Raw genomic sequence first — 26066 nt, 5'->3', positions numbered from 1 at the left:
GTGTTGATCTTCGATGGTAAACCTCAGGAACTTGTGATGAGCTGGGCTAATTTAGACATGAAAATAAACATTTTAGAAATTGGATTAAATAGTCACAGATCTATAACAGAGTGTGATCATTTGCAAATCCAAAATATTTACATTGTGGCCTTACCCCCTTAAAGGAACATTCCGTTAAAATAAAACAATTTAGTGGATATACCACCAAAGAAAATATGTATGCAATATATTTTAAATGTTTTCTTCAGGGGTATAAGAAATCTTAGCTTGCAAAAGCTGCAGATCTAGTATCTGCAACTACTGTAAGCTTTCCCCTTCTTCCCCAGCCCAGATTTTATGTGGCTGTCTGATCACAGCCTTCCCTATGCAGCTAAATGAGAAGTCTTTGTAAGGTGATCTGAGCAATTACCTGCCTATTGAGTTTAGCTGTAGGTCTGTAGTATCGGTTTAAACCCTTCACTACCAGGTATTTAAGTTACATTTAAGTAATTTTTTATATATAGTTAGTGTTCATATAAAAAAAAAGTTTTGGATTTCCTTTTCCAGGATCCATCTTTTAGTTAAAAAAATAAAAATAAAAAATAAAAAGTATTCTTGATTTTTTTGTTGTGCAAGGAAATACAATCGTGCTTGCAATGCCCCAATAGCATAAGCAAGTATAGCAAAGATCACAGCATAACAGCAGTAAGACATTTAAGAAGTTTGCACATTTTTTGGAAGGACGGAGATGATATGAAACAGGCTAAACAGTACGTCTAAACAATATATATAGGAGAAGGAACAAATCAGCTGGATGCACGTATAGACATGAGATCAACTAAGAATTATGCAACATAACATGTTTAGGAGACAAGAATATTGTAAGGCCACTGGTACGAACACATCTGCCCCCACACCACTGCATACAAAATAAAATGCATAATAAGAAACGGAAGCTTGTTTGACTGATAAGTAAAGTGAAATGAAGGTGGCATTTGCTTAGGTCAAACATAGAAAGTGACGGCAGATAAGAACCACTCGGCCCATCTAGTCTGCCCAAATTTTAAAGTTAGCTCTATAGTAATGCTGAGCATGCATGTATGTAGTGTGTCCCTGGTTAGCCAATGCCAGACATCGGGAAACTTGAAAGACCTGCTAAATGGTCATTAGAGGAGGCAGCTTTTGGGGGAAGCTCTCTCAGCCCCCGGTCTCTATGCAGGCCAGCATCATCGAGCCGCTATGGTGACATATTGGGATCAAGTCCTTCCTGTTAGGGACATAGCAGTAAGTGCAGCGCTTTAGATAGTGCCGTAACGGGCTGTCTTCTGCCATCTTGGACGCTGCTTTAGATTTATACCCCTCATTAACTGCTGCCCGAGTGGGCTAGTGTGAGTAGTGCCACTTGTTTTACAAACCAGCGCGCTTTGCCCACGGGTCTGGTCGCGTTATGTGACCCAAACGTATACCCGGGGCCTCTTACCCTTCCGCAGGTGTGACCTGTGCCAGTGCAGTGGTCTCCGGAGCGACCGAGGTCTAGGTAGGTGTTCTCTGCCCCTCTTCCAGGGATGACGTTTACGCCAATTCTTCCTGCTTTGCACCCTTACTTTTGGAATTAAGGTAGGATGTTGTGGAGCAGGCTCTGTGTTGGTGGTTCCTCCAAGATTGGGCTATAGGGAGCGTTTCCTGGAGAGCCCAGGATGTTGTGGCGGCAGCTTAAGGTGTTTGGCCCGCTGGGTTCTTGCCTCTTATCGCCACCATCTGCAACTGTTGTGTGCCCCCACCGGTCCAAAAGGGGGGGCAGGGCATTTGACAGGCTGTTTAATCGTGGGACGAAGGAGCGGCCGTCCCCCACACCTCGCTCGATACTGTACTCGATACTCAGCAAGTAGTTGTTTTGTGCACGGAAAACCCGTCTGCTGGGACTCAGTCCGACTACTGGTACTGTCCAGGTAAATTGATTAGGCAGGTTTGTAGTCGAAACTTTGGTGAATGTCCCATGTCATTTGATTAGTTTTAGGTTTCCATGCAGGAGCCGCTGCAGCACACGTCTGCCTCAGTTGGTTGTCAGGCCCCACCCCCTCCAGGATCTATCTTTAATACACAAGCATTAAGTTGGCAATCAACAGCACACAAAGCTATTTTTTTAAGTCAATTTATTAGGCGACAATATTTAAATGTCATCAGAAGGGTGTTCTCCTGATAATTAAAACTTATGACTTAAAAAAAAAAAAAAAAAAAAAAGGAATAATAATCTAACAGAGCATGCATGCTTAGTGTAGTCACAGATACTGTGACTCCAAATGTATGCTGTTTCCAGGACATCAATCACTTTCTAGATCAATTGGGTTATAATCTGGATCATCTTCGTCATCCAGTTCTAAATCGTCCAAATCTTGGAATAAGGACTCATCAACTTCAACACTGTTGCCAGCTGCAATATGAAAAGAAAGACATCAGCATGCTATTTCAATCAACAATTACTGCAGGGGTGTATTAGTGTATAGTATTGGTGTTTGAATGCAGGGGTGTGATTGTGTGTAGTGATAGCATTTGCATGCGAGGGTGTATTATTTGTCAATATTGGTGTTTGTCCTCAAGGGGTTAATGTGAATAGGCACCTTAATGCAAAGCCAATTTGACAAATTCTGATCAAAACAAATCCTGGAATTTTAGCTTTATGTCCGTTCATATTAAGTGCACCCACACGTATTATATTTCATTTTGTTCAGGAAATATAGGACTTTCATTTTACATCAAATATTGATACATAAAATTTAATATGAATAATTTTTTTTAAAAATTAAGACATTTTGATATTTTCTTAACCATGAATGTCATAATACTGTTCGCTTTTACTGCAATAGAATACACATATATGTGTTCAGCGATGTCTCACGAATATAAATATAACAGTACCCACCTTCTACAGGTTTTATGGGGTATTAAAAAGTTACAGGGTCAAACATAGGGCTGCCCCCTTTTCGGGTTTTATACATTGAAATGTGCCAGATTGGTTTGCTTGGCCTATGTTGCCTTTGAGATTGTATGGCAGCCCAGGAATGAAAATTACCACAATCCTAGCATACCATTTGCAAATATAGACAACCCAGTGTATTTTTTAGTAGCCACTTAATCACAAACACTGGCCAAAGTTAGCGTTCCCTTTTACGGATGATATCATCTGTATTATAAAATATTTCTGCTCTAGAAAAAAAAATAGATATATTTGTGTAGAGTAATGTCTCACAAGTACAACAGTATCTCCATGTACAGGTTTTATGGTGTTTTGGAAAGTTACAGTGTCAAATTAAAAACTTGCCGATTTCTATTTTTCCAAATTTAAATTTCACAGATTGTTTATGTTGCCTTTGAGACTTTATTGCAGCCCAGAAATTAAAATTAACCCCACTATGGCATACCATTTGAAAAAGTAGACAACCCAGGGCATTGTGTCCACTGTGCAGTACTGCCATTGAGTGACTCCACCCTCTGCATGGAGACACTAAACTTTCCCCAAAGAGATGCCTTGATTGAATGGATCTCTATGTGGAGATGCTGAATGGCCAGGGCTGTGTTAGACTTGTGTTGGCTCTGCCCCTGATCTGCCTCCGTGACAGTCTTAGCCAATCCTATGGGAAAGTATTGTGATTGGCTCATAGAATCACTTCTGATGATGTCAAGCATGTAGGCAGGTCACAGACAGCAGCTGCAGACTTGAATACAAGTAAGATTTTACTATAGTCAGGGAGGCAAAGGGGGGCTAGATAGTGGTTTTAACACTATAGGGTCAGGAATACATGTTTCTGTACTCCTGTAAAGTATATGCCAATATTAAGCTATATGTCTTGGCTAATAAAGAATACTTCTGTGAAATAAAATAATAAATATATATTTTTTAAAAATACAACTATTTATAAGAAAAACAAGGCCTACCCTAATAATTATCCTAAAATGTTAAGAAAGTTCATATACCTACTGGGGTAAGTAATTATTTAGTAACATTGTAGCGAGAGGGAGGAGGGAGTATTTAGAGACAGAACTCATCTTAGTCCAGCTCAGGGAAATCTGAAAGATATTCTCTCAACCTTTTTTTTTGTTAATAGTGGTGTTTGCATGAAAGTGCATATTCACATTAAAACACACATCGATAGATGTCACAGATATACTGAGACACAAACACAGGCACAACCTCCTCTGTATACTATTTAAAAATTCACTTCACACTGCTAATAAGTAAGGGGGCACATAAAAGGACAGTGACTGGTTGTGCTGGAGTCTGGATTGCCCAAGTAAGTTGTTCTTTATGTCATATTTTGTGACGAGACCTCTTATACAGAAGAAGAAAAGTTACTCTCCCTACTTAGTTTTATATAAAAATCACTTGATAGCACTGGGATTTTAACAAAATTCCAAGCTAGCTCAATGTGTATTTAGTATCCTTACAGAAAAACTTGAAATAACAGAACAAATACCGGTTAGGAGAAAACCAGAATTAAGGATGTGACAATTCATACCGAACAGAGTTTAACTTCAATTAAATGACACATCTTAACCCAAACATCACAAGTTGAACGGTTATATTACCTTCTTCTAGGAAATCAATGTCAGATGTGTCGAGATTATGATCTGTTTCAAATAGCTGCTTCCCTGTGCAAACAAAAATATATACATATATATTTACAAACTATCAAATTATCACATGGAGTAGTAACATATAGGAAAAATAAAAGTTGCTAATGGTAGGGAAGTTAAAGAATCATTGCTCAAACAATTATGCAGGGAACTAATATTGGGTCAAATCTAGACTGTAAGCTCGTTTGAGCATGGTCCTCTTAACCTATTGTTCCTGTAAGTTTTTGTAATGGTCTCATTTATTGTTAAATCTCCCCCTTCGATAATATTGTAAAGCACTACGGAATATGCTGGCGCTTTATAAATAGCAATAATAATTCCGGTAGTATGGGATTCTAGTAGATGTCAGCTTATGTTCTCAGACTATCACTAGCTGCTATACAGACTAATGCACCAGAAATGTACGTTCTTTTACAAAGTTATAGGTTAGTGATCATCCGTTACCCTGCATGGTACATATGCACCTGCATACCAGAATTGGGCCCACATGCATGGGTCACTGCAGTAACGACCCCTATTGGTAAGTATTTTACCTGTTTTCCGGATAGTCTATTGGCTAGACTCTTAACTGGACAAATTTAAAGCCATAGTTGATCTAAATTATGGTTCGGATCTTATTTACAGTTATCTTTAAATATGATCACTGTAAAAATCAGCCATAACTTTTAGGTAACAATATGGTGTCAACCTCAGAGTATTTATCAATATTCACAATTCAAGCCAAATATTCTGCAAATATTACAGCAATTTCAAACAAGCTCTGCAGTACATTAATATACAACAAAAATTGACTCTTACCAGTTAATTTATTTTTCCCTGATTGCTCTTCTTCCTTCTGTCTTTTCCTCCTAATTTCTGCTAAGTCTGCTTCAAATTTTGCTTTCCAGCTGAGAAAGTTTTCAATTGTTACAGGAGTCCCATGAAAACGTGTCTGAAAAGAACAGTTATTAAAATATATATGCATTATACACCCATTACCACCCCATCTACTACAATTCCCTTTCTGAGTTTCGGAACTTTCAACAACAGAATCAGCACAAAAACCTAAATTGGCAAAGTACGCTTATTAATTTTTTTGTAAATATGTGAGTAAAGTTATAGATTTGGTTGCCAGTAGTTTATAATGCCTCTCAATCTATTATGTAGGATAACATTGCAGTTTCCATTCTCAGAAATGTGAACACATGCTTGAGTTAATGCAATGCTTAAATGGGGTTGGATTAAAGGAACACTATAGTCACCTAAATTACTTTAGCTAAATAAAAGCAGTTTTAGTGTATAGATCATTCCCCTGCAATTTCACTGCTCAATTCACTGTCATTTAGGAGTTAAATCACTTTGTTTCTGTTTATGCAGCCCTAGCCACACCTCCCCTGGCTATGATTGACAGAGCCTGCATGAAAGAAAAAAAAAAACCAAAAAAAAAAAAAAAACAGGTTTCACTTTCAAACAGATGTAATTTACCTTAAATAATTGTATCTCAATCTCTAAATTGAACTTTAATCACATACAGGAGGCTCTTGCAGGGTCAAGCAAGCCATTAACATAGCAGGGGATAAGAAAATCTCAATTAAACAGAACTTGCAATAAAGAAAGCCTAAATAGGGCTCTCTTTACATGAAGTGTTTATGGAAGGCTTTGCAAGTCACATGCAGGGAGGTGTGACTAGGGTTCATAAACAGGGATTTAACTCCTAAATGGCAGAGGATTGAGCAGTGAGGCTGCAGGGGCATGTTCTATACACCAAAACTGCTTAATTAAGCTAAAGTTGTTCAGGTGACTATAGTGTCCCTTTAACTGCAGTCTTTAAGAAAGAAAACACAAAAAACAAGCAAACACAGAAATTGATAGATGTTACGAGTCTTATTTTAGGCTACACGCACACAGACAATAGCACAAAAACAACTGCATGTTACTAGATTTTTCACTAGAGAAATCTTTGTAGCAGAACACTATCACACTACACTAAGACGAGAGAAATATAAACACTGTATTTAAACACATTTCTAAATGCGTGCAAAACTTCCTCCTTTACCAAGATCCAAGCAAACCTGCTCTACAACTGTACATTTTCTAAACCCCTTCCACAGATGGTGGTACATATAAGGGGTTTGTGGAGGGGGCACCCTACTTCTCCAGGGCCATGTAGCATCAAAAGATCTTTCAAAAAGTAAAGAGAGCATATAGTCAGTTCCTGGCATTCAATTAATGAATAAAGCGCTGACATGTTACCATAGTAACCACACTCCAATATAAATCTAACTTAATACTACTAGCGTGGAAATGAAACTTCCACATTAACAATAGGCAAAAAGTAATTGGTTTGCAGATTCCTTGTGGAGCCTTGTTTAACTGCTTTGACCCAAGGACAACACCCACTGCCTAATAGCACCATAAATGCTACATTGGCATGTAATGGCTATCATCTAGCATGTAATCTTTGATTAAGAGAACACTTTCTTATGTAGAAATGTTATTGAAAATGGTTTAAAGAAACAAAGAGGAAGGGTTACTGGATGCTTACTTATAAAATTGCACCTTGCCTTATCTTCTCTTCTAAAAAAATAGATGCTTACCATCACGAGAAATGTGCTTGGATTTTAAGTTCTGTATTAAAATGGGCGATACTAATTTTGATGAAAAATGTATCTTGGCTTACAGTGATTTTGGAAAAAGAACGGAGTAATTTTATTGAGTAATAACAGCAAATTCTATTAATATATGATAATTATATTAGAATTTCTGGAAAATATTAGACTTGCCTATAGGTAGTGTATGACCATAATAAACCTATACCACATCAATACCTTTTCTGCTTCTTCGGCCTCTTTTTCCTTTTGTACTTTCTCTTCTTCTATTCTTGTTTTTATTTGGTCTACTATTTCATTTAGTTTTTCTTGAACTGCAGATACTAAAGTGAAGATCATTACCATTCCAAGGTTTTCCTGTGCCTGCAAGTTGAGAACAAAATACATGCAGTGGTAGCTTTAACCAACATTGATGCAACACAAAACATTAACCTGTTAAAAACGGAACTTCATTGCCTTCCAATCACAACAGAGCAAGTGCTATATAGGCTCCTTCACATTTTCATTCAACACTATAAAAGCTGTTCCAAAACCAGCCCTCACAACACAACAACAGTCCAGGCCTTTTTAGTGGAAATGGGAAAGTCATAAACTCTGGTATGTTGGTGGGCCATGAGAAACGCAAAGGCTGTGTTTGCATGAAAATTCCTGCATATAATGGTTATACTCACCAGAACAAATACATTAAGCTGAAGTTGTTCTGGTGACTATAGTGTCCCTTTAACATTTCTATTTTAAAAAAAGCCCAAGTGGCAGTCATAAGGGGTAGTTTCCCATTTCTCACAGTACAGGTAGCATTGAAAGGTTAAAAAACAAAACGCAGACCAACCCTCAGTCTCCTCCTCTCCTAGCCTTATAAAGGGCTAATCGAACCTGAGCTCCCCAGCATCTGCCTTTCCTCAACACAGACAGGTCAGGTAGCAGTGTTCTCTGCCTGCCCTTGGCAAAACAGGCACAGGCACCTGTATGGTGGGTTCTCTAGGTTAATTTATTCCCACTGTGTTTTATCTTGCTACATCCCATTTGTTATGTCTTACCGGGAACTTCAAGCAGCAATCATGATTTCCCTCCCTTTCGACTATGGATTCTATATTCTTCTTTTAGCTTGTCATTTACTGGGGAGCTCAGGGTAGTACAGGAGGAGAGGAGACTTGGGTGGAAACTGCATGTGGTCTCACTTTTTCAATGATATCTGTCCATGGGCAACTACCCAATTTGTTATAACTGCTGTTTGGTCTATGGGAAAATAAATGTATGGTAAATATTAGGTTTTTTTTTTTTTTTTTTTAACTAGAAATGCAGGATGTCAACAGTTATTTCTAGGCTGAGACAAAATAATTAATTTATTTTTGTCCCATGGCTGGAAATGTATATAGGTATAGCATACATTGGGCATTTTAAGGCAACATCATGCCATTCTGGTACCTATTACTGTATTAGGCAAGTTATGTAATGCACTTTATAAATAGTTAAAGTGCAGGTTAAAAGCAGAGCATGATTTTTAATGGTGGAGAGATCTTTGATACTTTCATCTAGATAAAACAATTCTATGTTCCAGTCTAACAAGAAATCAGAAGGATTTGGATGCCAAAGAGGATTTGCTCAGTATGACAGCCACTAGAGGCATGTTAACCCTGCAATGAAAACATTGCCTACCTCTATAGTAGATCTGTCACAAAATTTGCAAAGACCCCCATTGCCGCTTGAGGGTGGGAGGCAAATGTGAGATTTATTAACCTGAACCTGTCCCTCGCGGGCACCACCATTCTCTTCCGACTGCTCTTCTTCAGCTTCTGGCACTTCAGCTGCCAGAAGTCTACATCAGCGTTGTATTCTAGCGCATGCAACCATAGAAAGAGCTTGATTTCAATATAGCTGTGACAAGTGATGGCTTGACTGCGGTAGCCTCACCTATTGTCAAGCTTTGTCAGTTCATACTTAGTCTCAGTATATCGTTTGACTGGGTTGGAATTTCAGTGAGTATTTTATAAACTCTATGAAATGCTCATTTGGGAAAAAGGGAGCTGATGACAGTGCTGTTTTAAGTAAAATAACAGATTGTTATGATATCGTAGAGGTCACTGGTCCTTTAGTAGTAAAGGTGATGCACATTGTTAATGACCCAGTATATTCTGCAAATGCTACATACATTAACCCCTTAAGGACACATGACATGTCTGACACGTCATGATTCCCTTTTATTCCAGAAGTTTGGTCCTTAAGGGGTTAAACATGTGTAAAATACTCTTGACACTGCTGGTGAAAGGGTTTAGTAGATGCAAGGATTCCACCTACTACTAGCACTTGACATGACACCAGTTATTTTAAATAAAAGTTGTTGACCAAAATGCTGGGTCTTGTTTTCATTATATCTGGTATAAAATGGTAAGTTGTGTTGTAGTTTCTGCCTGGAAGAAAGAGAATCTTGCAAAATGACATGAAACAAACCTGCTCCTCCAATAGTGTCAGTATGCTTGATGCATCAGAATCTTCAAGATTCTCTTGGGAAACAATTTCGAAGAGGGGAGCCTCGTCTGGATAAGATGCCACGTAGACAAACTTCAGACTTACTTGAACATCTGCATAAATAAGCAGACTTATTATTGTAACTGTCTACAAGAACAATTAATCATAATATCTCATTTTTTTTATTTGACGAAATTCTCCAGAAAAGTGTATTTTGATTTACACAAACATGAATTAACCACAATCTGCCCTTGGAGTATTTACACAAATGTAATATATTTTCTTTATTTGCGCATAATTTTATAACTTTTCTTTAAACACAGTACAATCTCACTAATCATTGTATACAAATGTAGAAGTCTATTCACTCAGAGTTACATTACTGGGATTTTTCTTTCTAAGTTTGCCCTTTTGATTTAATTTTTTTTTCTCATGTTGATAATTGTTTAGTCGATAGACCTCACAGCTGGTCAAGGGTATCTACTGAAGTTATCTATATACAGAAATAACTGTGCCAAATCTTAATTCAGATCAAGCATTAGCTGACAGAAGAACTTGTTGGGTGCCCCAGCATCCAAAAAGCTACCAAATTCAATTACAGATCCACAGAATCTTTCCTGAGTCAGCTAAACTTGATTCCACCTGATTTACAGCAAATTTGTTCTTGGTAAACTACATACCGTATATACTCGAGTATAAGCCGACCCGAATATAAGCCGAGGCCCCTAATTTTACCCCAAAAAACTGGGAAAACTTATTGACTCGAGTATAAGACTAGGGTGGGAAATGCAGCAGCTACTGGTACATTTCTAAATAAAATTAGATCCTAAAAAAATTATATTAACTGAATATTTATTTACAGTGTGTGTATATAATGAATGCAGTGTGTATATGAATGCAGTGTGTGTATAATGAATGGAGTGCAGTGTGTGTGTATGAGTGCAGTGTGTGTGTATGAATGCAGTGTGTGCAGAGCATTGGTGGGGGTGGGCATTTTATTAATTAATTATTATTTTAATGTTATTATTTTTTTTAGGTAACTATTTTTTTTTCTTTATTATTAATTGTATTATTTTTTTTGTTATTATTTTAATATTTTTTATTATTATTATTATTATTAATATTTTTATTTTTTCGTCCCCCCTCCCTGCTTGTTAGCTGGCCAGGGAGGGGGGCTCTCACTCCCTGGTGGTCCAGTGGATGGGCTGTAGGAGGGGGCTGTCAGGAAGCTGTTACATACCTTCACAGCAGCTCCTGTCAGCTCCCTTCTCTCTTCTCCGGTGCGTGCAGCTCCCAGGTCAGCTCCCTCTGCAACTCTCGTGGCCGCGCGGAGCGTTGCCACGGTAATCCGTGGCAACGCTCTGACCCCGCGGCTCTCGCGAGAGTTGCAGAGGGAGCTGACCTGGGAGCTGCACGCACCGGAGAAGAGAGAAGGGAGCTGACAGGAGCTGCTGTGAAGGTGAGTTACAGCTTCCTGACAGCCCCCGGTCCTTGTCTGTATTATGGCAATGTAAATTGCCATAATACAGACAACTGACTCGAGTATAAGACGAGTGGGGGTTTTTCAGCACAAAAAATGTGCTGAAAAACTCGTGTTATACTCGAGTATATACGGTAATTAAGTTTTCATTGAAATCAGTGGCAACTAAAAAGTAAACTAGACAGAGCTGTGATCTTCCAATGATTTTGAAGACAGATTGGCAGATGTATACCTCATTTGCCTTTCTCCAATTCCCCAATATAAAGCAAAACATGCTCTTTTGGAAATTCAAAGATTAGCTAAAGAACATTAGTACAAGGTATACTTCAAAAACGGCTTCAGAACAAAAGGTTTTGTTAATGTTGAAAGCAACGTGGGACCACTCACACCAAGTAAAATAAAAGTTACTTGCAGGGTTATTCATTAAATTCGAAATGAAGAAAATTAAAATGTCAAACATACCGGATCTTAAAAAAAAAAAAAGCGCCGGACGGGGAGCTTTCCTCCTCCTCTCCTCCTTCCTCGCGACGTCATCGGCTGAATGCGCGGCAGGAGCCGCGCGCGCATTCAGCCGGTCGCATAGGAAAGCATGTACAATGCTTTCCTATGGACGCTGGCGTCTTCTCACTGTGATTTTCACAGTGAGAAGCACGCAAGCGCCTCTAGCGGCTGTCAATGAGACAGCCACTAGAGGCTGGATTAACCCTCAGTATAAACATAGCAGTTTCTCTGAAACTGCTATGTTTATACAAAAAAAAAAAAGTGTTAATCCTAGAGGGACCAGGCACCCAGACCACTTCATTAAGCTAAAGTGGTCTAGGTGCCTAGGTCCTTTAAAGGACACAGAGGCTCATATTATGCTTTATCTCTATCTTTATTCCTCAGCAGCACAAAAAAAGGATACTGTAAAAGGAAAAAAAGGTTAAAACATGTACCCTAGAGGGATAGCCACAACAACGTTATCCAATAGGAATGCTCCTTGTACTATAATGTACCATGTGACCTTCAGCCACTGCTCTTTCTTTGCTGCTGCCTCCTCAGCCAAGTAGCACTCTAACATTCTCTGTATTAAATTTTAGTATTTTTTTTATCATATATCATATGGTCTGTGGAAGAACAAGGAATGCATATCAATTGCCTGCTGGCAGGCTCATTTGCCCTACGGAGCCTCTTGGGTGTATCAACCAATTGCTCCATACTTTTACGGATGGACAACATATCAGCGTCTGGTACATCAACCACCTTGTGGGGCACAAAGTCAACAATTTTGGCAAAGCAGCAATGGAATTATGGCAATTCTGCCTAGATCGCAATATCTCTGTGCAAGTGGAGTACATTCCGGGGATGTCCAACATAGTTGCGGATTGGAACTCCAGACAATTACAGGATGCCAGCGATTGGTGGCTGAACCCTTCAGTTTTTCTCAGTTTGCAGTCTCTTTGGGGCCCTCTGTAGATCAACCTATTCGCATCACGTTTGAACTCCTAACTATTGCGATTTTTCAGCTGAAGACCAGATCCAGAGGCTTTTGCAGCAGATGCCTTCCTGCAACCATGGCTGAATACTCGCCATTACTCTTTCCACCCTTTTCTCTCATTGCTCGGACACTTCTACATCTCAGGCGTTATCGGACCTCCTTGATCCTCATAGCCCGTCCTGGACAGCTCAGCCATAGTTCCCTACACTCATGTAAATGTCCATAGACTACCAGAGATTGCTCCCAGTCTTCTCTGACCTATTGCTGGATCCCACATCCACTTCTCCTCCACGGACATCTCAGGCTATTAGCAAGGCTGCTTTCCGGAGACCCTGTTTTGTCCCTAACGTTCCAAGAACAACTTTGGACCTCATGGCGGGAGCTTGGGCCCCCGGAACAAGGCAATCCTATGTCCATGCCTGGAACTCATGGAATGGTTGGTGTACGGAACAACATGTAGATCCCATATCTGCACCTGTGAGCCATGTTTTGAGTTTCCTCACTTCACTTTTGACCACGGACTAGCATAGCGTACGATCAATATATATAGATCAACCATCTCGGCAGGTCACCAGGTTTGGAACAGGTAAACATCTTTGGTATGTCGACTCCTTTGTGGCATCAGATTTGCACGTCCTCCACGTCCTGAATATTCCTCCTTATGGTAGGTGGAACTCGTCCTTCGACCATTTGAAAATTGGCCTCAAAATGAAAATCTTTTGTTCAAGCAACTCACGGCAAAATTAGTCATGCTGTTTTGTCTCATCTCCTGCAAACGTGTCTCAGACGCTCGTGCACTGGGCATTACAGCACGCTCCTTTACTCCAGATGGCATCCATTACCTCGGTCTTTTACCCAGCTCTTCCACATAATGTTAATCTCTGCCCAGTGGCCTGTCTCAAGGAATATGAGAAGACCTCTTCAGTACGTGATCCTCAATATGCTGATTTATTTCTAGCCTTCGACGCCCACATCAACCTGTTTCTACAATTACCTTATCTCGTTGGGTCAAATGGATCATGACGTTGGCTGACAATGACACTTCCACATATGGAGCACACTCTGTTCGAGGCGCTATGGCATCTAAAGCTTTTTCCTTAGGCTGCAGGCTGAAAGACTTCCTCCGTGCTGTTGATTGGTCCCGGGGATCTACTTTTAGGGAATTCTATTTTCGTCCAGTTTCTCAATTTTCCACTAAGGTGGTTGCACAGCTTTGAACGAACATAATATGAGCTTCCGTGTCCTTTAAAGGACCACTCTAGGCACCCAGACCACTTCAGCTTAATGAAGCGGTCTGGGTGCCAGGTCCTTCTAGGGTTAACTAATTTTTTTATAAACATAGCAGTTTCAGAGAAACTGCTATGTTTATCAATTAGTTAAGCCTTCCCCTATTTCCTCTAGTGGCTGTCTCACTGACAGCCGCTAGAGGCGCTTGCGTGATTCTCACTGTGAAAATCACAGTGAGAGCACGCAAGCGTCCATAGGAAAGCATTATGAATGCTTTCCTATGTGACCGGCTGAATGCGCGCGCAGCTCTTGCCGCGCGTGCGCATTCAGCCGACGGGGAGGAACGGAGGCGGAGAGGAGGAGGAGAGCTCTCCGCCCAGCGCTGGAAAAAGGTAAGTTTTTACCCCTTTCCCCTTTCCAGAGCCGGGCGGGAGTGGGTCCCTGAGGGTGGGGGCACCCTCAGGGCACTATAGTGCCAGGAAAACGAGTATGCTTTCCTGGCACTAGAGTGGTCCTTTAATAAAATTACCAGATTTGACTGATTTCATGACATAAAGTCATGATTTTATTAAGGGCACGGAGGTTGAGTATTATCCCACCCGATACAGGTATGTTACACGCTCCCCAGGGTATATGTATTATTTTCACATGCAGTATGCAGTCTTCATGGTATTGTTGTTGTTCACCTGACTAATTTCTGTTGACGTAATTGTTGACAAATCGGATATACTGTTATGATAATTGATACTTTATGGAAAAGATTAGTTGGTCAGACATTGCGGTCTTGTGGAGATGTTCGTCGGCATCATTAAGAAAGAGGAGTGGCTGAATGTCACATGGGACATTATAATACAATGAGCCCTCCTATTGGATAACATGTTATATTGTGGTTAACCCACTAGGGCACATGTTTTAAAAAAATTTCTTTGAATATTTACAGTATCCTTTCTTTGCTGCTGAGGAATAAAGAATGAGATAAAAAGCATAATACTCGCCTACATGTCTTTAATAAAATCATGACTTTACGTCATGAAATTAGTAAAATCTGGTCATTTTCATGTTATATACAAGTCAAGTGTAAATTAAAGAGATGAAAATCCCATCTCAGCATTAAAAAATACCTGTGTATAAAACGATACCCTTCCACACCTTTTAATTCATTATCTTTATAGAAGTATATACCAACAACATAGTGACCACAAGGACATAAGAACCATCCTAGAAGCAGTTCTCCTGCTCGCTCATACTAATATTTCTGCAGAAAGCACATCATCTGCTTGCTGGGAAAACAAATGAGTGACTGATGTCACTGTTCTGATGCCATCAAAAGGGGAATGAAGACATCGTGTTGGGAAGCTATACAGAGGGACCGAAGCAAGGTGTCACAGTAATGTGACATACACGGATCTCCAAACATGGTGGAGCTGGCATACTGGAGACAAGGTAATCTATTAACTGCTCCTAAAACAATTAAGCTTGTAATTTACCTTCATGATAAATAATATAACTTGCATTGCTGAAGCAGCTGTTATTCGTTTAAGGTGAAATGGTCATGATAAGAATTTGTTTTAATTCGAGTTCGTTTAAAATGAACCTAAGTAAATGTCTTACTCTCTAAGTTACAGAGCTGTTAGAAATGTACTATGTACTATTATGTTCAAGTGTACACAAATAATATTTACTTACCGTACTTTTTCAGAGAAATAGAGTAGAGCAGAATTAAAATTAAGAAGACGATATATTCCATATATAAAGCTTACCGGTAGTTAGTATTACTATATTTTTTTTAAGATAAACTTACTTTCCTCATCGTCTCCGGCTTCAGATTTAACCGTGATAGAGAAACTTGCTGGGGAAGTGGTTAAAACTGAAAAGAAAAGTAGAAAAAGAAAAGTTACTTAAATAAAAGCAATCCTAAGAAATGATGTGCTGCAAACAGGCTGTACTTATTGAGTTATTTAGGAGACATTCCGAAGAGGAAACCAATGACAGACCCAAATTTGACAATACCACCTCTTGAACAGGTAGTGCTGCAAATAATGCTGCTGTAAGGCTTTGCTATTGAACTTCTCCCAATGCTGACTTTATCCTCTAAATCCCTGCACAGCTCCTTTATGTTGTAATTCTGTTAACTGCTTTTACTTGCAGTTTCCTTTGATGTGCTATATAATATGAGCAACTGGTATATTAGAAACATGGAACAGTGTTAGAATAGACTGTAACAGCTACAGTAACCAGCATAAAGAAGTATTTTAGAAGGTAAGAGACGTTGGAGTAAGATGCAGATTACTGCAATATGTTTTTTCCCCAAAAGCTATATACACACACACACACACACACACACGAGTTAAATATATACAGGTACTACACTGATAGAAAAAAGAAAGAAATGAAAGAAAATTGGGAGCCTTATATTGACCAGTACCTCCATATGAGGGATAACCCCTGCATTGAAGTTGATATAAAGGAAAAAAGAAAATTGGAGATAGCAGTACAGAACAGTGTAAACCAGGGAATAAGTGTCACCTATTTATTCCCTGGTTTACATTATTATGTACTGCTACCTCCAATTTTTTTTTCCTCCTTTATATTAAATATATACAGGCAATTATTTATGTCAATCCAAATAAAGTGCACAAACCCAAAGGTTATGTTATACACAGAGTCCCTTTAAAGCAGACCTCACAACAATTTAAAGAGAGAACATAAAAGAAATCTATAGGTCATGCTTACAACATTATACATTTATTTTCACCAGCTCTGGCTTAGAGTAAATTATTTACCAATATCTACTAGTGTGTTAGTACCATTAAACCAAGAATGATATGACATAAGAACATTTACAATGGTGCTGCACACCCTGAACACCATGACATGAGTGCACAAAATATTCTACTCTCATCCCATTTTGCAGTTAATAATACCTGTACTTTTTAATGAACTGCTCACTGCACTTTAGAACTTTTGGAAACATTCCACCCAAAAACAAATTATAAAAAATAAATCAAATCAAGCCATAAAAACAAACAAATAACCCCCCTCCCCAAAAAAAATACAAACTCTGCATCTGAAAGAGAAGCATAAAACCAATAGACCTAGTATTATTGTAATATATAGTATAAAGATCCCATAATAACATTTACAGCTGGTTTCCATCCACTATTTTTCAGAGACCTCTTTTGCAGTTCCATTATGAATCTGAATGCCAAAATGTAAATAGGCATGTACCGTATTTCATGATTCAAGTACCCCATCAGAGTGAAAGAGGTAATGTGGAATAGGCTGAATATTGGAGAGTACCAAGGCTGCCTAGTTGGTTATTGCTTCTTTTCCACATTCATTTTGGATGTAATTGGTGATACCTTCAACAGTAATTTGTATCTGCGTTACCTGCTTACTACTTGTTGGAGTTGACTAATTGGGTTATTCACTAAAGAGAGAACTGAAAGGTGATTCAAATTAAATTTTTAAATTAAAAAGCCTAAGTAGCCTTCCGGACAGCCACTAGAGGCACGTCTGCGACGCTGGAGGCACATTTCGCCTCCATCACGCAGAGCGTCCATAGGAAAGCATTGAGAAATGCTTTCCTATGGACACTTTGAATGCGCGCACGGCACTTGCCGTGCATTCGGCTCCGCTGACGTCAGCGGGGGAGGAGAGGTCACCAGCACCGAGGGAGCCTGGCGCTGGATTAAGGTAAGCTGCTGAAGGGGACCCTGAGGGTGGGGGCACCCTCATGGCACTATAGTGTCAGGAAAACCGTTTTGTTTTCCTGACACTATAGTGATCCTTTAAGCATGCTATTTCAATTAGAAAAAAAAAATAGTATATAGTTAGACTTAGATTGCATAATCCTACTATTTTATACTATGCAACACGTCTTAACTATTATTTGAAATGTCGATCCTTTTGCTGTACAAACGTTATTTTTAAAAGAAATAAAAAGTGACCATGCTGCTTTGAAGGCTGCTTGAAAGTGCAATCAGAAAAACTTATAAGATTACAAACAAGCACACCGTTTTCCAATACACTTAGAACAATTAAAATGAAAAATTCTAGTTTTAAAAACGTAAGAGACACTGATATCTGAAGGTACAGCATCAGGGTTCCCTAAGGAAAACAGCAATATAACTGCAGCAGGTAGATGGTCTATCACATGAAATTACCAATTAAGCTCAATGAAAGCCCTCACTCATAGATGTCATTTATAAATTTACATTCTTTCTCTGGAAAAAAATCGGTTCCAACCGAATTCTCGCGTCTGCTTTCATATATCAGGATGCAAACACTCAGAATTTCTGAAAACTTGGCCTGACTAAAGACAGGGTGAGAAACCACCAGGAAATTGATCATTTTAGGCCAAAATATCTGATCTGGAGAAACAGTCATCTTAAATGTAATAAACAATGAATAGTTATAGAAAGTTATTGTAAGTAGTATTAACCCTGCATTAGGACTATAAACACTGAGCTCTCACAGCTCCATGGTGCTACTACGGAGTGAGTGACTGTGAATGGCAGTCATAGGGGCCACTCTGCCAAAGTGAACCCATGGGCTGCCAGCTGGGGCCTGGGGCATACACTGACCGCCTGGAAAGGCTGGGGTTCATATAAAGTGTAGAACTACATCTCCCAGCGTGCACCGCGCGGTCACCTCACATACCCCATGGAGGAACAATAACTCGTGGAGCGGACTCACCAGTGAACGAGTCGGCGTAAATGGACTCCAGAGCCTCCAGCTCATTGCGCTGCTCCTCGGCGTAGTCCGTCATGGTTACCGGGCCATGGACCGCTGTGTCGGTCTGCCGGCGGCTGGGGGAGAGAAGGAGGAAGGGAGCCGCAGCCCGAGCTCCAGTCCTGCGAGTCGCTGTCTGTTAGCCGGCCACGCTCGGAAAAGATCGACAGCTCTGACATCGACTGCTTCTGCCTGACTCTCTCCTCCTCCTCCTCCTGAGTCTACGAGTTAACCCTTGAGGGCTCGCAGTGGAAACTCTCCAGCCTCTCGCCGTTTAGTTCATCGCAGGGGCAGCCCGATAACCTATACTGCATCCCCGGGGGGGGTAACACTGACTCCCCGCACTCCCTACGGCCACAGTCCGCTGTATGAGTCAATGAAGGGAGAGTATGGGTGTATGACGGACATGGATAGCGTGACAATGGCCGGGCGCAGTGCGCGTGATGTGGGAGACTGGAGACTATGCAACGGCTTTTATTCCCAGAGCTGTAATGACAGACACGGAATAAACTGTCAGTGGGGATTCAGTACAGTATGTGCTATCGATTGGTTGGGTCTGAGAGGCTGCTGGAAATGACGTCATAATGAAGCGCCCTCTACCCTAACCATCATAGATTCCTGTTTAGCATGGCTTGGCTATATAGTGAAGGTGTCAGCAATAGGGATGGAAGAAATTCCCGAAATAAGTGTTTCAATTGGTAATTAAATTTGACCTTGTACATAGGCATATATGAAACCAATTGAACAATGTAATATAAGGGTTTAACTTTCCATTTAAGTCTTATTTATATAAGTATTTCATATAACTGGGATATAATCACATATCCCAAGGCAGCTTATTATGTAGTATATAATGATTTTCTACTTTTATATTAATTTAGGTACTAAGTACCTGTGGCAAAACCGACCTCGCCACGTGTCCTTGGAGGGGGCTGCTTACCCGCCTCTTGCCTTCTGACTATGGCCCAGAAGATGTGGCTCTTTAATTACAAGATTTCGCAATAATGGATTTTTGGTGTGCTGCTTTTGGCCCTTTAACTCCCAGAGAAAGGGTTTGTACTTTTAAATTGGCACTTCGAGTGCCGAAGTAGTCGAAGTGGCTGCCGTTCGAAAAACGAACACGTGGTGGCGGCTATCTTGGTTCATTCCATGCGGTCAGCGGTATGTGTAGCCAAATTCATGGAACTGAAATCGGCTACAAAGTTCCGCGAACACCACTGAGCCTTACCTTCTCCCACGGTGATTTTGCAGCCGCAGAGACTAAGTCCCGTTCGAAGATTCGAACGCATGTTCGAATGGGACTTAGTCATTTTTTCAGCCTGAAAAAGACCGACCGCGCAGCCCAAATCTATGGAACTGTTGAAAATGTGCTTGCGGTTGGTCCTAAAGGACTTCCAGATAACTTTTTAACCCCTGAACCGATTGCCCTGATTTTTGAGTGCATGAAAATGTGCCCTGATTTTTTTCACTGCATGAAAATGTGCTTGCGGTTGGTCCTAAAGGACTTCCAGATAACTTTTTAACCCCTGAACCGATTGCCCTGATTTTTGAGTATGTGTTTATTTCCCGCATGCTGATTTTGAAAATGTCCGCTGTATGTTTGGGGCATGTATATTTTAGAAGTTATAAATATTGTGTAAAAACTGTATTCCTCTGCCTGTGATAATGTGATTACCCATTGTGTTCAGTAATCATATCACAGGCAAAGGGGAGGATTTTGTGTGGGAGTGTCTGTGTGTATTGTACGGATTGATTGGTTGTTCTGTAAAACCCTGTAGGCTGTACTATGTTTGTGGATTGGGAATAAAAGAGACTGTATGTGCCAGTACAGCCAGTTTCTGCTTAAGAACAAAGAACAAAAAAAGGAAGATCTAGAGAGAGATAGAAAACTCCTAATCTCTATTAAGATCGACCAGAGTAGGTAACCCCTTCCTAATAGTAATACTAAAACTTAACCTTTAATGGAAATAAAATAAAACAATTGCAAAAATAACTAAGAAAACAAAAAATAATAATACAAAAAATTGATTTAAAAAGGAGTAGTTTCTAAATAACTGTAGTAATGGACAATAGAAATTGTGGAAAAATCAGCTGTCGTCCTTCAAATACCACCTATAGATAGAGACTGGAGTCCAGACTATTCCCAAATACGGGGAGGTATAGAGAGGTAAAGGGAGAAAGTTAGAATATGAATAAGGTTAACCCTTAAAACTTGTGAAATAAAGGAGTTAAACCATTCATGAGAAAAATAATAGTTTACTGGCTAACAAGTGCTAAACAAACTCAGTACTGAGCACTAATAGCAAAAAACATAGGTCCTTAAGTGGAAAGGTTAGCAACACTAAAAAACTGTTGCATGTTAGCTAACAAGTGGGTACTATAACAAAATACCACTTCCAAATAACACTTGTAGCAAAACCCTGTATCCAATAAACAACTGGACCTCAAAGTTAACAGTAAAAAAATCGGCTAAATGATATTGCCGACAGAAACACTCTCCCCCTAATATCCCTCTTGAAAAATTCCTATCAGATTTTAAAGCTATCTTGGACGCAGCATTTGATGAAGGCACCTTGAGTAGGGACGAATATTCATATATCTATAATAAAAGCCCAGTGGTCTCTACATTCTACTGCCTACCCAAGGTGCACAAAAAATGTAGCCAACTAACAGCTAGACCTATCGTGTCAGGGGTTAATAATCTAACGAACAAGGCCAGTCTATATGTAGATACAATATTGAGACCATATGTCGAAAAATTACCTTCGTACTTGAGAGACACAAAGGACACATTAAAATGTCTAGCCTCTCTCAGCATACCAAGCAATGCACTCCTGTGTAGTCTCGATGTTGAGGCCCTGTATTTGTCAATTCCCCACACTCAAGGTCTTTTGCATTCTGAATACTATCTAGCCACACGGGGTCCGAAACATGACCGCCACACGAAATTCGTGATCAATTTGCTGAGGTTTATCCTGACCCACAATTTCTTCCTCTTTGATGGTCAGTTCTACCACCAGGTGCAGGGGACTGCTATGGGCACGTCTTGTGCTCCATCGTATGCCAACCTGCACCTGGGATGGTGGGAAGAAAATGTGGTGTTCTCTGATACAAATGCTGACTTTACAAAACATGTATTTCTGTGGAAGAGATTTATCGATGATGTCCTCGTTGTCTGGACCGGCACGGAGGACTTCTTTAAATCTTTTGTGGAAAATTTGAATTCCAACGATCTCAATCTAAGATTCACGTTTGAGATCGGAGGAACCACACTTAATTTTCTAGATTGTACCTTTAACATCTCCAAAGATTTGGTAATCGACACTACCCTCTATAGGAAACCCACCTCAACAAATACCATGTTGCGGTGGGACAGCCATCACCCGATACCCCTCAAAAATGGGATTCCAGTTGGACAGTACCTCCGCTTGAGGAGAAACTGCTCAACGGTGGAGGAATTCATGGATCAAGCTAAACGTCTGAGAATGAGATTCAAAGAGAGGGGATACCCTAATCGTTGCCTCAAGAGGGCATATCAAAGGGCACTTTTGAGTGACAGGGAAGACCTCTTAAAAGATAAGGCAACACCATCCAACCGGGAACTCATTCGTTGTATAGCAACGTTTGACTCCGGATGGGACCAGTCCAAACGGATACTGAGTAGGTTCTGGCCACTGATCTCTCAAGATCCCCAACTAAAGGGAGCTGTGACTCCATTTGCTTCCCTTACTGCACGTAGAGGGAAAAACCTCAAAGATGTCCTGGTCTCCAGCCATTTATCCTCTAGAAGTGCCACTACTAACTGGCTTTCAGTGCAGGGTACCTACCAATGTGGTAGGTGTGTAGCCTGCCAATATATGATGAAAAACTCTAAAATACTTCCAAATTTGGTAGACAATACGACATGTAAAGTGAAACATTTCTTTAACTGTAACACAAAGGGCATCGTTTACCTATTGACTTGTGTATGTGGACTTAGGTATGTGGGAAAAACTATACGCCCCTTTAAGAGGCGTGTTATGGAACACATACACTCAGTCAGAAACCTTAAGGATACCCCTGTCGCTAGACACATTAGGAATTACCATCACGGCGACACGAGCGGGGTAAAATTTGCAGGGATTGAGAGAGTCCTATTGGGTCGCAGAGGGGGGGACTTAGACCGCACTCTCCTCAGAAGAGAATCCTTTTGGATCTACAGTTTTAATACACTGACCCCCAATGGTCTAAATGAAGGGTTTACATTCACCCCCTTCATTGAAAAATGAATTACACTGTGAGCATAAATTTATACCATCAGCAATGCTCTTACCCTTAATCTGTATATTTTTTCATAATAAAATTTTTTTTTGTAAATACCTTTATTTTATTAATTTTTGAATAACTTGGATTACATATATCTGTTCCTTTAAGAGTTGGGAGTTCTGGATTCTGTCACTATCATGACTACCTTTTTCAAGATAAATTAAAGTTATAATTAGACCCGTTTTTTACTTGCTACATTTCACTTTGAATCATCACTACTATTATTATTTCATGATTTTTACAATTTGGTAATTTGAATGTGTTATAAGTTTTGTTACATCCCTCCAGTCTGTAGGAGGGTTTAAACCCTTCTTTTCGATTTACCAATAACACATAGTTGGGGTCTTTTTACTTTCCTTTACTTCTAAGTAAGCATCTAGGTGGTCTGACAGATATTTGCATATCCTGTCAATCAGCCCATGACGTAATCAGATGGGCGGAACTGATTTGAAACGCCGTTTTGGCGCGAACGAATCCTCCAACTCCCTCCTCGTGTTGCCGGCTCTCCAGATATAAAAGAGCCGTCAGTAGGACAGCACGCTGCTTGTACCTCTGATGAAGGCGCAATTATAGCGCTGAAACGCGCGTCAGGTAGCTAGTTTAGGAGTGAGTTCCTGTCTTCGAGTCTTTAGTCTAGACTAGATAGTTTTCTGCAACTATTGAGATTTTTCAAGAGGGATATTAGGGGGAGAGTGTTTCTGTCGGCAATATCATTTAGCCGATTTTTTTACTGTTAACTTTGAGGTCCAGTTGTTTATTGGATACAGGGTTTTGCTACAAGTGTTATTTGGAAGTGGTATTTTGTTATAGTACCCACTTGTTAGCTAACATGCAACAGTTTTTTAGTGTTGCTAACCTTTCCACTTAAGGACCTATGTTTTTTGCTATTAGTGCTCAGTACTGAGTTTGTTTAGCACTTGTTAGCCAGTAAACTATTATTTTTCTCATGAATGGTTTAACTCCTTTATTTCACGAGTTTTAAGGGTTAACCTTATTCATATTCTAACTTTCTCCCTTTACCTCTCTATAACTCCCCGTATTTGGGAATAGTCTGGACTCCAGTCTCTATCTATAGGTGGTATTTGAAGGACGACAGCTGATTTTTCCACAATTTCTATTGTCCATTACTACAGTTATTTAGAAACTACTCCTTTTTAAATCAATTTTTTGTATTATTATTTTTTGTTTTCTTAGTTATTTTTGCAATTGTTTTATTTTATTTCCATTAAAGGTTAAGTTTTAGTATTACTATTAGGAAGGGGTTACCTACTCTGGTCGATCTTAATAGAGATTAGGAGTTTTCTATCTCTCTCTAGATCTTCCTTTTTTTGTTCTTTGTTCCTACCACGTATGTAAGGGTTACCCCCTTTTCCCAGGTTTCCCCAGGCACACTCACGGGCTGGTTGCCCTAGGCAACTAGCCTTTGGCTCTTTTTTTCTTTCCAGTTTCTGCTTAACCCTCAAAACGAAGTGTCGTCTCGTTATTGGGGGAATTGGATTGTATGCTGACTGCCAGGAATGTAACCCTTTCGCATTGTTTTCCTGTTCGGCTGTTTCCTGGGTTCGTGTGTTTCCAGTTCGGGAGATTGGTGCTTACAGTAGCTGTCGGTGCATCTGGAAAGGGGAATATCGCCTAAACGGTTTTTAACCTCTGGTGAGCAAAACGGTCCGTTACAGTACCTTTAAATTTAAATTCATTATCCAGCGAGTTTATCCATGATAGGTGCCTTGATATATAGGGTCTGTGTACTAAGTCACGGAAATTCACTTGGTTGTGAGTGTTTATATGTTCACTACTATCCATAGTATTTGGATTATCACCTTATTATTTCTTTCATTATTTTTTGACACATGGAATAAATCCGATTTCTCAATTTTGATATCACAAGTCCGTGAGTGCAGCCTCTATTTCTCTTTTAATTTGTATATTTCAATATCCCTGAAGGGACTGGCACCTGGCTATTTAAACCACTGCTTTAAAGCAGGAGGTCATTGAAGCGTGAGTGCAAGGATATATGTATTGTGGATATATACATAAATATCACTATATATATATATATATACCTATATATAAATATATTTGTAAAAATTTTTTATATATATATATGTATATATATATATGTAACGGAGCTCCGTGTACTCCGACCGAGTACCCTCCGTTGATGGATGCTCCTAGCACTTACAGAGGACTCCAAGCACTGCAGACGACACCACAACCACCGCACGCTCCACAACCGCCGTAGCTTAACTGGAGCCGCGCCGTCTTCCTTCCACCCTGGAATTAACCTCCAGCATTCAGGACCGTGTGGGGAAGACCTCTCCTCCAGGAGAGCGTATCCGGAACAAGCTCTTAAAAGAGCTAAGTGATTAAGCTCAGGGGAATATGCAGAGCATAGCAATCCCCAGTGTGATTCAGCAATTCCCTCCAATAATGAGACAAGGCTACGTTTTGAAGGGTCAAGAAGAACTGAGGACTGGAACACCCAGCCTGCTTTTTATTACAAAAAGGTACACACAGGACACTCCCAAGGGGAGGTTGAAATTAACCAATCACCTACATGGTACCACCCCCACGTCTCCTCCCCTCAGATAAACATATAACATAATTATAGCATACAGTAAAAATACAGTTTTCACACATACACTGTAACTTTAAAACTATACATTCAATCTCCATAAATTACATATTTGAACTCAGCACACTTCAAACATAAACACTTCAAAAAATCAGCCAAATCCCCCCAGTGGATCAAAAGTTAGCTGGAGGTCCCTTTATGACCGACCGCAAGCACAATTTCCTGCCCAAAACAGTTCCATAGATTTGGGCTGTGCGGTCGGTCAATTTCATGCGAAACGAAGTGTAGGAGAAGGTAAGGGTCAGCGGTGTTCGGTAAAATGTGTAGCCGATTTCAGTTCCACAGAATATTTAGCATACACCGCTGACCGCATTCGACTGAACAAAGATGGCCGACGCCACGTGCAATTAACCTGCAGTAACCTCACAGCCTGGGAGGTAAATTGCCTGCACACTTTAACTTCTGGGTGGTCCGCCTGTGTAATACTTGGTTCAGTAAGCCCTATTTACTGAACCAAGTGGGAGAGAGCCAGGGGCAAGTTATTTTACAGGTCTGGGGACATAGTCTTAAAGGGGTATTGTTCAGCAAAGTCACAATATGTCC

At 40.0% G+C, this 26066-nt stretch overlaps 1 protein-coding gene across 1 annotated transcript; it reads right to left on the bottom strand.

Annotated features, from left to right (window-relative positions):
- Window positions 1–2116: 2116 nt before the first annotated feature.
- Window positions 2117–18902, bottom strand: RWDD1 (RWD domain containing 1). The gene is made up of 7 exons (XM_063441276.1): window positions 18548–18902; window positions 15651–15716; window positions 9648–9778; window positions 7419–7562; window positions 5410–5542; window positions 4564–4626; window positions 2117–2410 (listed from the first exon to the last, which is right to left on the bottom strand). Exons 1-7 carry the CDS (start codon window positions 18618–18620, stop codon window positions 2301–2303), a joined length of 720 nt encoding a protein of 239 aa, XP_063297346.1. The 5' UTR covers window positions 18621–18902; the 3' UTR covers window positions 2117–2300.
- Between the last annotated feature and the right edge of the window lie 7164 nt (window positions 18903–26066).

The sequence above is a fragment of the Pelobates fuscus genome, chromosome 2 (genome assembly GCF_036172605.1).
Source record: "Pelobates fuscus isolate aPelFus1 chromosome 2, aPelFus1.pri, whole genome shotgun sequence".
Taxonomy (NCBI): Eukaryota; Metazoa; Chordata; class Amphibia; order Anura; family Pelobatidae; genus Pelobates; species Pelobates fuscus.
This window is presented reverse-complemented; position numbering and strand designations above follow the sequence as displayed.